Genomic DNA, 11,355 nt, shown 5'->3' on the forward strand with positions numbered 1-11,355 from the left:
TGGTTCCGGTTTGAGACCCGAGTCGGAGCGCTTCTCGGTTACGGGCAGCTGTCGCCGCCAGGAGCTGGCACGTGGCCTCCCGCCCCGCCTGCCCCCGCGTCCGTGGTGTGTAAAAATTACATGAAATGGAAATTTCAGTGTCCATAAATAAAGTTTCATTGAGCACCACCCCATGCACCAGGGGGTCGCAGGTTGGATTCCTGGTCAGGGCACATGCCCAGGTTGCTGGCTTGATCCTTAGTGGCGGTGTGTAGGAGGCAGCTGATGGATGTTTCTCTCTCCCTCCCCCTTCCTCTCTCTGAAATAAATAATAACATATTTAAACAGTTTCATTGGAATATAATCATACCTATTCTTTCATGTATTGTCCATGGCTGCTTCCCACTACAACCGCAGGTAATGCCCAGTGATGTCCAAACACGTGTGAATGGATTCACCCTTTGCAAGCCAGAAGGACTGTATTTCAAGGAAAAGGACCACGAATGTGTCCGGCAGGTCATTGTTCTCTTTATGCTAAGTATTGAAGGTTTGAAGAACCTTAAGAAAAGAATTTGATTTCAGTTTTCTGTGTCTCTTCTGATCCTGACTGTACAACAGACTTAGCCCATTATTGCAATGGCAATGTTTGCAATGTCTGAGACGGCCGGCTAGTGCAAAAGAAAGCACTATCAGAGAGCCCGGTTTTGGGAAATGTTTGTTCCTGAATCTCTCAACTAAACCTGCCTGAACTGCCTCTCTCCACCACAGTCCATCCTTCATATTCTACATCCTCCTTCACACACACACACACACACACACAAAGGGCCCTAGCTGAGCGGCTCAGTTGGTTGGAGCATCGCCCCATATGCCAAAAAGGTTGTGGCTTCAATCCCCAGTCGGGGCAACTGATCAATGTTTCTCTCTCTCATTCGGTGAGTGTATGTGTGTGTCTTCCTCTGGCTCTCTCTCCCTTCCTCTCTGTCTAAAACAAATAAAAACATATCCTCAGGTGAGGATAAAAAAACATGGTATCACCCTGTGCTCAAAGCCTCTAGGCTTTCTGTTGCCTACAAGGATTTAAGGAGATAAATGACATCACACTTACTGGAAGCCCCATATTATAATTACTAGTAGGCATGCTTCCTCCACATTATAAACTAAGTAGCCTCATTTTACAGACGAGTAAACTGAGGCTAAGAAAGATCAAATAGCCCTAACTGGTTTGGCTCAGTGGATAGAGTGTCGGCCTGCGGACTGAAGGGTCCCAGGTTCTATTCCGGTCAAGGGCATGTACCATTGTTGCAGGCTCGATCCCCAGTGGGGGTTGTGCAGGAGGCAGCTGTTCGATGTTTCTCTCTCATCGATGTTTCTGACTCTCTATCCCTCTCCCTTCCTCACTGTAAGAATCAATAAAATATATTTTAAAAAAAAGAAAGAAAGATCAAATAACTCTTCCACAGTCATACAGCAGAAAACAGAGGTGCTGGGATTCAAGCCCAGAGCTGTCCATTGGGATAGGGATATATTACAATTAATTGGGGAACTTTTTCAAAATACCCATGCTGTCCTGACAACAGCCTGAAACTTTGTGAGTAAAGACAACTAAATTAGTGGAACAAAGTCCAAAGTCCAAAAACAAATGTATGAATATAGGGAAATCAGAAAATGGTGACAAATAGGGCTGGAGTGAAACTGCTTGTCCTGTGATTAAAATAAGAGAAAAACATTCCATGTTATTCTTACCCAGGAAAACACGGGAGTGGTTGCTGTGAAGACCGATCTGCATGTATCTTCTGGTGGCGACGTACCCCGAGGGCATGCATCCTGGTGTCTGTGTGGAAGCCACAGCGAAGCTGGGTAAGTGTGCCCCCCAGCGCCGGTTTGGTTCCCTAAGGCGGATTCCAGGGATGGTAATGCTGGTGGAACTTCTCCCTGGTCTCTCCTGAGAGGGTCAGGTTTGTTCTCTCCCATTCCACTGCCTCCTTTCCTGGCTTGTATCATGGCCAAGCCTCACATTCTACCTCTTGTTTTCTTTTAAGACCCTGATTTGACCCATCATGGATCATATGGTTTAGCCTTATATCATTCAGCTAGGGATGGGAGCGGGGGCGGGGGGGGGGGGGGGGAGGAAGGCCACAGGTTTAAAGATGTAGCTGCCCAGGTATACCCTATATAAAGAGACCTTTTACAGAAAAAGAAATTACTGTGAGCCAGGCAGGCAGCTCGTTGGTATCTGCTGCATTCTCCTCCCGTGTCTACATATTTTTGAATAAAGATTTAATATAGAACTGGGAAATTATACCTATGAGAGTGGAGCTTAATAAACGGTATAAATTGAGTTTGTGTTTAGGTTTTTAATGTAAATTGAACTTTATAAAAATTTTTGGAATCGCATGAACACTCTTTTGAAATAGTAGAAGCCTCTACTTCTACTAGTAAGGAAAGCAGTAGTTCATTCATTCTTCTGACACTCACTGGTCTACCATGTGTGAGGCACTATCCTAATCCATCAGGAAAGCACCGCTGGTGGAGACAGAGTCTCCGCCTCCCGTGCCTCTGTGCGTGCTGTCCCATCTTCCTGAAATGTCCTTTTCTCTTCCCTCCTCTTCACATCCAGTTGGCAAATTCCTAAACACCATTGAAGACCCACGTGAGATCCTGGGCATCTCTCCCTGTGCTGTGTGTTTTATGCAGACCTTTATTGTCACTGCCATTATAGTTCTTTGTTTTCCTAGACCAGAGGTCCTCAAACTTTGTAAACAGGGGGCCAGTTCACTGTCCCTCAGACCGTTGGAGGGCCGGACTATAGTTTAAAAAAAAAACTATGAACAAATTCCTATGCACACTGCACATATCTTATTTTGAAGTAAAAAAAACAAAACGGGAACAAATACAATATTTGTATTTGCATGTGGCCCGCGGGCCGTAGTTTGAGGACCCTTGTCTAGACCGTGAGCCCCTAGAAGGCAAGAATTGGGTTGTAATCACTCCCCTTTCTCTAGTACCTGAGATGGTGTCAGATGTGGAATAGGCGATTAATACGTTTGATGAACAAATAAATGAATGGCCCCTGCCTAACAGAATCAGGGAAGGCTCCGGAGAGCTGAATCTTAAAGGGTTAATTGAGAAATTAGGTGGCATCACAGAAACTATATATTATTCTTTTTTTTTAGAGTCTCACATTTTTAATATTCCCATTGTCCTATTGTGTATACACATCACACACAAAATGACCAGTGGTTCTTAAGTAGCAGCAATTTTGCCACCCCCACTCCCACCACCACCACCCCACCCCTGCCCCCGGGATATCAGGCAATGTTTGGAGGCTTTTCATATTTCTTGACTGGAGGGGGGCGGTGGTGGGCGGGGGGAATGGAGACCAAGGATGCTGCTAAACATCCCACAATGCACAGGGCAGTCTTTCACAACAAAGAATTATCTAGTCCAGAATGTCGATAATGCCGAGGTAGTCTATTTGCACAGCTTTTAACCAGCCCAAATCATCTCATCAGGCAGCAAGGGAGGGGGGCGGGGCGGGGGCGGGAGCACTTCCTCGTCCCCGGGAAAGAGGTGGGAGAGCAGAAGTGGTCAGGACCCCAGGACCGCGTTTACCTTCCCTTTTCCCGAGGACTCCTCGCTCAGCACCACACTGCCTACCCATCCTACTCGAGATGCCTGGCCACAGGAAGGGCAGGACGCCAGACCCACAGCGCTAAGGGGCTAAAAGCCTGGCCTGGCTGGGAAATGGACCGACGGGAGGTCTGGTTCCCTAGAGAGAGCGAGGCTTTCTCTTCTTTCAGCGAGAGCTGGGAGCAGCATTTCCTACCAAACCCAGAGAAAGACTGGTTTCCAGAGACTCAAAGGGAAAGGAAATCCTACTTGCTGTCACCAGCTTTGCATTGTAAAGAGGGAAGGAGGAAACGGAAGAGAGGGAGAGGGTGGGTCCTGGTCTGCCCCACCCCTTGCGCACTGCCCAGCTGCCCAGATCCAGCCCACAGGTCGACAGGTTGCTGCCAAGCAGTCCCAGGGCTCCGGGCTCAGCTCTAAGGACCCACAGAGATCACAGGACCACGCAGTGCTGCCTGGAGCCGCCGAGAGTTCTGAGTAGGTAACTCACGGGCGCCAGGCCAGTGACCGGCCGGGCGGGATGGAGATGGGGAGGGGGTGAGTTTGTCCAACTCCGAGGGAGTGGAATTTGCCTCGTGCTCTTCTGTGTTGTCCTGCTCTGCATCTTCCACCCGGTTAGACCCGTGGTCGGCAAACTGCGGCTCGCGAGCCACATGCGGCTCTTTGGCCCCTTGAGTGTGGCTCTTCCTAAGCCTTAGGAGTACCCTAATTAAGTTAATAACAATGTACCTACCTATATAGTTTAAGTTTAAAAAATTTGGCTCTCAAAAGAAATTTCAATGTTTGTACTGTTGATATTTGGCTCTGTTGACTAATGAGTTTGCCGACCACCTGGTTAGACCATCCCTACTTCATCCACCCTGTCCCAGTGGGTGTCCTCTGTGTGGGGCCCGTCTGGATCAGCTGGGCCCTCAGAGGAAGGAGGGGAAGAGGAGGGAAGGGGCAGACCTCTCGGAGACGGACGAGGGGCCTGCCGCTTGGGCGTGGGCGCTGCGCTCCTGTTATCCCACCGAGGGGGTCCGTTTGCCTGTGCGCCAAGTCCAGTGAGACACAACAGGAGTGTGCAGCCAGGAAAGTACGGATTCATTAAGGAGATGGCACCATGCCCAGACTCACAGGTAGTTCATGCTCAAACCTGGCTCTCGGCAGGTTTCCAGGGGATGATTAGGAGAAAAACCATCAGTCATGGTGAGAATGGAGTTTGGGTCCTGGTCTCTACTGATGGGTCAGTGCTAGGGGAACTGATCATTGCATCTTGTCAGCCTTGAAGGTGCCCTGTCCAATTTCGCAAGGGTTTGTTCTGTATGTGAGCACTGCCTCTGGTCCTCATGGGTGAGTCAGGCACTAGGTGAGACCAGTTTGAGTCAAAGCTAAAAATTAAAAAAAAATAATAAAAGGCCAGATTAAAGAAAATAAGGTCTCTGGGCAGTTACACCAGTGACACGCCGGGTGGGGATTCCAACTCACAGGGAGTGGAATTTGCCTCGAGCCCTTGAGTATTTTCCTGCTCCGCAGCATCCACCTGTGAGGCCATGGCTACTTCACCCACCCTGTCCCAGGGCTGGCCCACAGAGGCCCTGCATGGGCTTGGACGCTGCATTCCTGGTATCAGACTGAAGGGGTCCATTTGCCTGCATGTGTCAAAGCCCAATAAGACACAAACAGGAGTTTGCGGCCAAGAAAGTAAGGATGTATGAAGGAGATGGTGCCATTCACGGAGTCCCACGTAGCTCATGCTCAAAGACCTGGCTCCCCCTGGCTCCCAGGGGGTGGACTATACAGGTGGGGCAAAAGTAGGTGGTGAGTAAGTGAAACAGAGTTTGTTCTTGTGTTATTATTTAATTATCGTATTACTTTCCATATGAACTATAAGCCTACCTTTGCCCCACCCGAAGCCTACTTTTGCCCCACCCTGTATAGGACAAAAATCCTTAGTCATGGTGACCAATGGAGTTTGGGTCCCGGTCTCCACTGCTTGGTCAGTGCTAGGTTAGGGGGTATTTATCACTGCAGCTGGGCCTGATATCAGCCTTGGAGTTGCTCTGTTCATTATTGAAAGTGATTGTCCTGGGGGATTGTTCCACTTTCCTGTGTCCAAAGCTAAAATACAACTGAGGCCACGATGTTATGTTTACCTCTGCCTCAGTAATCACAGACCCAGGACCTTGCTCCTAAGACTCCTAATTGTTAAGCAGAACGCCGTTGTCCTGGTGGCTTAAAGATTCAGCAAAGGAGAGGTTGGTGGGTGAGTCAGGGCACTAGGTGAGGCCAGTTTGAATCAAAGCTAAAAAATAAAACTAAGAGGCCAGATTAAAGAAAATAAGGTTTCTGCCCTAACTCCTGGAAGGCCTTCATGAGGCTCCCTGCCTTGCTGTGCTCTGTGTCCTCAGGAAACATGTTAGCCGTGCACTTTGACCAGCCGGGAGGACCAGAAAACCTCTACCTGAAGGAGGTGGCCAAGCCAAGCCCAGGAGAGGGAGAAGTCCTCCTGAAGGTGGCAGCCAGTGCCCTGAACCGGGCCGACATTCTCCAGGTACTCAGGGGCCAGGGCAGGACTCCAGAGCCTTCAATAGACATTCAGACAGATAAGGAGCAACCTAGGGCACTGCCAGTGACGCTCATGGTGAGGTTATGCTGGGGGTGCTGAGTCCTAGAACCATATGCTCTCCTTTGTTTATACAAAATGCAGGGATACAGTATTTGCAAAGCAGAATTCACCCTGAGTTAATCCATAGTCTGCTCCAGCTTCCAGAGAGGGAGAAGGGATTTACAATTTGTTGAGCAGTGGTGTATGGTAGGCCGTGCTCTACTCATTTACTCCACAGGCAACCCGGTTTACCATTTGTACTCTACAGGTAAAGAAACTGAGGGTCTGAGAGGTTAATTATCCAAGACCACAACACTAACAATCCCGGGAGCTGTGATTAAAATTGAGGTCTTTGTGGCTCCAAAGTCTGCTCTCTTTCCATTTTGAGGGTCCCGGAGTGGGCAGGGAGCAGCACCCAGAATTTCTGTCTGTCTGCTATTTGAAGAGCTAAACTGGACCAGCTGGATTGGTAGGGGTATTTGAGAAATGTACACCAAAATCACCTGGGGCTTTTTTCCAAAATAAATGTGACTGGCACCCAGGCATGTGTACTTGGAAAAAGCTCCTCGGATGGTTCTGACGCACACTCCTTGTTCAGTCCCTCTGGTCCATAGCCCTGGTCAGAGGCTTCTGAGGATCCCAGTAAATCCTGGCACTTGAGATACGAGAACTGTCACTTAGGTGTCATGGTTTTGTTCCTAGTCCTGCTACTAAACTTACTTTGCAAACTTAGACAAGGCATTTCCCTGCCTAGGCCTCAGTTTCTCCATTTGTAAAACAGGGTTTGGATGAGAGAAAAAGCTAAGGATCTTACTAATGTGACATCCACTGATTATGTGACCTACTGTCTCTTATTTGTATGAAACAATTGATCTCTCCTCTTCTTTCCTACATTAAAAAAAAACACCTCGCCCTAGCTGGTTTGGCTCAGTGGATAGAGCATCAGCCTGCGGACTGAAGGGTCCCGGGTTTGATTCCAGCTATCCACTGATTATGTGACCTACTGTCTATTTGTATGAAACAAATGATCTCTCCTCTTTTTTCCTACATTAAAAAAAAACCCTGACTTTATCCTGAATTTTCTATCAGAAAATAAAAGGGGATGGCTATTGGAAGAGGGCAAGGATGGTGACACCGATTTCTGATCATGCTCACCACTTAGTGCGATCCTCTCTCTGCAGAGACAAGGTCAATATGCACCACCCCCAGGAGCCAGCAGCATTTTGGGAATCGAGGCATCTGGACACGTGGCAGAGCTGGGGCCTGGCTGCCAGGGGCACTGGAAGATCGGGGACCCAGCCATGGCTCTGCTGTCTGGCGGGGGTCAGGCTCAATATGCCACTGTCCCTGAAGGGCTCCTCATGCCCATCCCAGCAGGACTGACTCTGCCCCAGGCTGCAGCCATCCCAGAGGCCTGGCTCACCGCCTTCCAGCTGTTACATCTCGTGGGTGAGGAGCTTCCCCCCTCCCATCCCCTCTCCATGCTTACTCCATACAAATTGTTCAATTCCTTCCTGACTGAGCCACCTCAAAACCCAGTAGTCCTCCAGGGCAGCTTTGTCCTGTCCTGGCCACTGAGCCACACCCAAGCCCAGCATCTCACCCTACTGTATCACCTGTAGGGTCAGGTCCTCACACCATGTTAGCAGTGGCTCGATAGTTGAGGCTGAAAATCACGGTTATCAGATAGAAGGCCTGAAGAGCACTGGGTGTACACATCGTCACACTGTTGGCCCACCACTCACCCCAGCTTCTCAAAGTCATGCTGAGCTTCTCTCTGGGAGCCTTAGTGCAGCAGAAGGAGCCATTCAGTCAACTCTTATTCCTCCCCAGTCCCATTGAGGCCAGCCAAAGGTCATGTGAGGGAGCCCGAGAGGACTCCTTTAGGGAGCTCAGTGTAACTAGGAAGACAAAACGTGCACAAGAATTAGACAACCGTAGAGTTCAGAAGGGTGGCTCTGCCTATAACTACAAAGCTTGAGATGGGAAAAGTTGGTGTGGGCCAAGGTGGTCAGGGAGGGCTTTCCGGAAGAGAAGGGTGGCTAGAGTTGTGATGGACAGAAGACAGCCACAGTGACCTAAGACAGGGTGTCTTTTACTTTCTTCGAAAGAAAAGTGAGATTGGCTGCTCTGCTCAGACGTGAAGGATGACAATTATCACTTGTGAAAAACGAGGCTGGGACTAGATTGTGGTGGCTTTGAATTGCAGGCTGTATGGACGTGATACAAAAGTCAATTGAGAGCCACATTACCTTCTGGGGACAACGTGACATAACGAGAACTCCATTTTAGGAAGAGCCCGGTGGCTGGTGGGTAGTGCCTGGGTTAGTGAGATCAGCTGGAGGCGTTTCAGACTGAAGAGGGACCGGCCGCTGGAGGTGACAGTGGGAATGGTGGTTACTCTCACTCATTCAGGTATAGGTCAGAGATGTGCGTTTTGATGTTATTTTGGGTAAAACAAATTACGGATGGGGCTGCTAATAACTTGCAAAAAGGTGATTTCCACTTTGACCAGAGGCAATAGGAAAAAAGAACTATCAATATGTTCTCTGAAGAAAGCAAGGCATTTGGCATTTGGTGGTCTCTGGGCCAGGTGATCATGGTAGAAGATGCCTATGTGGACAATGGGTAGCAGTTGCAAAGTAAAGAGAATGGCCCCTGTACTTTCTGTCACAGGAAATGTTCAGGCCGGAGACTCCGTGCTAATCCATGCAGGAGCAAGCGGGGTGGGCACAGCTGCCATCCAACTCGCCCGGATAGCTGGAGCTATTCCTCTGGTCACAGTTGGCTCCCAGGACAAACTTCAAATGGCAGAAAAACTTGGAGCAGCTGCTGGATTCAATTACAAAGAAGAGGATTTTTCTGAAGCAACAATGAAATTCACCAAAGGTAAACAACAGCTTGTGCAGCTCAGCAGGAATATCAGAAGTGATTAAATGAAATCCTCGCCAGCCTCAAGGCCAGTGCTCTAGATCTGTCTGGCCTCCGCTAAATGCACGACAGCTGCCCTGGCCAGGTTCTGGTACTCCAGTGTTGGACCTTTGAAGATAGTCAGGCAATATTTAGGATGAAGTCAGTTTCCATGTGTATCCTTGTGATCTGATTCATACACGTTTTAGAAACGGGATAATCAGGCAGAGTTGGCCCAGAATGACCCAGGACCTCTTATTCCCAACCAGCCAGTACACAGCGAGTTGAGAGGCGACATGGGGCAGAGACCAGTTGGGAGGTGGTCATAGTAGGTAGTGTTGCGAAGGTAGTTTCCTAAGTGGATGAGCCTCTGTGTTCCAAAGCCAAATCTGAATATTTTGGGCACTTCCCTTTCCATATGAGTCAAAAAGGAGAGATGACACCAAAGCTACAATTCAAACAACCCAGTACAGAGGCTTCTTAACTCAGGTGTGAACTACCAGCCTGCCCTATAGGCTGGAGTGGACTTCTCCGGTTCTGTTCTCACTCATGCCCAGGTGCCAGTGGGTTTTCTACTTATGTGGGGGCTGGGGAAGATGCCAGAGCATGGTGTTGCCCCATGTCCCTCTTGCTGTGGCTAGAGATCCTAAGAGATGAACGATTTCAAGCACGGATGGCAGAGTTCAGCTACCTAAACTCCACTTACAACAACGTTTCTATAAGCAGTGTTTTTAGTTCTTTATAGATTTACCACTTGCGCCTGTATTTATTTATAGCCATACATCCACAAATATACTCTGGGAATATTATTGTGCATCGAGCTTTCTGTGTCTGACTAGCATAAATTGTGTTTCCTGTGGAAGGTGCTGGAGTCAACCTTATTCTAGACTGCATAGGAGGATCCTACTGGGAGAAAAATGTCAACTGCCTGGCTCTTGATGGTCGCTGGGTTCTCTATGGTCTGATGGGGGGAGCTGACGTCAGTGGGCCTCTGTTTTCAAAACTGCTTTTTAAACGAGGAAGTCTGGTCACCAGTCTGCTGAGATCTAGGGACAAAAAGGTGAGTGATGAGCGAAAACTGTTACCCAGAGATATGTGATTCATTTTCATAACCCCAGCGGAGGGAAGATTAAGTTAGGGAGCCTGTGCAGAAACCTGCCCCTCTGTGGATAAACAGTTAACCCAATTTCACAGAAAGAATTAAAATTGGTCAATAAAAGCCTCAACATCTTAGAAAGAGGGTAGAAAACACTTTATATATGAGACCTGCAGAGTCTCTCTAATAAAGCATTAACCATATTAGGAAATACTTTTAATAGTTCCAAGACTGTTTTGCAAGGCAGAACTGTTCTGTTTGCTGAGAAAGCCTCTTAGGTAAGTAACCCTCCACCTCAGCCTGAAATCTCCACGTGCCAGCTTTGGGAATGTCTCCCAGCATAAGGTTTCACATCACTGGGGGACAGCAGAGCTGAAACATCCCTTTTGAGCTGAGCCTATGTAAGACCTGTCTGTGGCTGCTTCCCACTTGAAATCTGTATTTTAAAAGTCCTCAGGGGGTCAGTGGCACTTATATTTTACTCCAGGCTGCAGCCCTTACCTGGTCACACATTTGGGGGCATGCACATACATGCTGGTAACAGGGGGGTTAGGTACCCCTGTGTACTTTTGCAAATGGGTACACTTTTCAGAGAGACCACAAAGGCTAAGCAGGATGAGGGGGAGCAAGGTCAGGCTCTGTCCAGGCTGATGGTCTCCTTTTCCGTATCTTACTTAGTACAAGCAAATGCTGGTGAAGGCTTTTACGGAGCAAATTGTGCCCCACTTCTCCATGGAGGGCCCCCAACGTCTACTGCCGGTTCTGGACAGAGTCTACCCTGTGGCTGAAATCCAAGAGGCCCACAAGTACATGGAGAGCAATAAGCACATGGGCAAAATCGTCCTGGAGCTGCCGCAGTGAAGGAGGAGGGGGCACTAGAGGAAAAGGGTACCTCAGCCCTTCCCAGACCAAACTGGGTGAGAATTCTCTGAACGCAGGCAAGAGACGGGCTGATACTCCACTCCCACCTGTAGTCCACTGGGCCTTCCCGGCCTCGTCAACTGATCTGTGTAAAGCTGGTCTAAGGAAATAAAGAGTAAAAAGAAAAAACAAAAACAAACTAACAAAAAAAGAGTAAAGGGAGGCCGGCTCACTGTGTATGGTCGTGCGCACGGACGGAGGCCAATGGGGCGGGGAAGAGGTGGGAGATGGGATG

At 48.7% G+C, this 11,355-nt stretch overlaps 1 protein-coding gene across 1 annotated transcript in view; it reads left to right on the forward strand.

Annotated features, from left to right (window-relative positions):
• Positions 1-3,394: 3,394 nt before the first annotated feature.
• TP53I3 (tumor protein p53 inducible protein 3) overlaps positions 3,395-11,355 on the forward strand; it is a 13,660-nt gene continuing 5,699 nt past the window's right edge. Inside the window, 7 exon segments of the mRNA XM_005874924.2 lie at positions 3,395-4,087; positions 5,997-6,139; positions 7,375-7,642; positions 8,870-9,082; positions 9,967-10,163; positions 10,878-11,003; positions 11,005-11,223. Coding sequence (XP_005874986.2) covers positions 6,002-6,139; positions 7,375-7,642; positions 8,870-9,082; positions 9,967-10,163; positions 10,878-11,003; positions 11,005-11,223 — 1,161 coding nt within the window. The 5' untranslated portion in view covers positions 3,395-4,087; positions 5,997-6,001.

The sequence above is a fragment of the Myotis brandtii genome, unplaced genomic scaffold (assembly GCF_000412655.1).
Source record: "Myotis brandtii unplaced genomic scaffold, ASM41265v1 scaffold454, whole genome shotgun sequence".
NCBI lineage: Eukaryota > Metazoa > Chordata > Mammalia > Chiroptera > Vespertilionidae > Myotis > Myotis brandtii.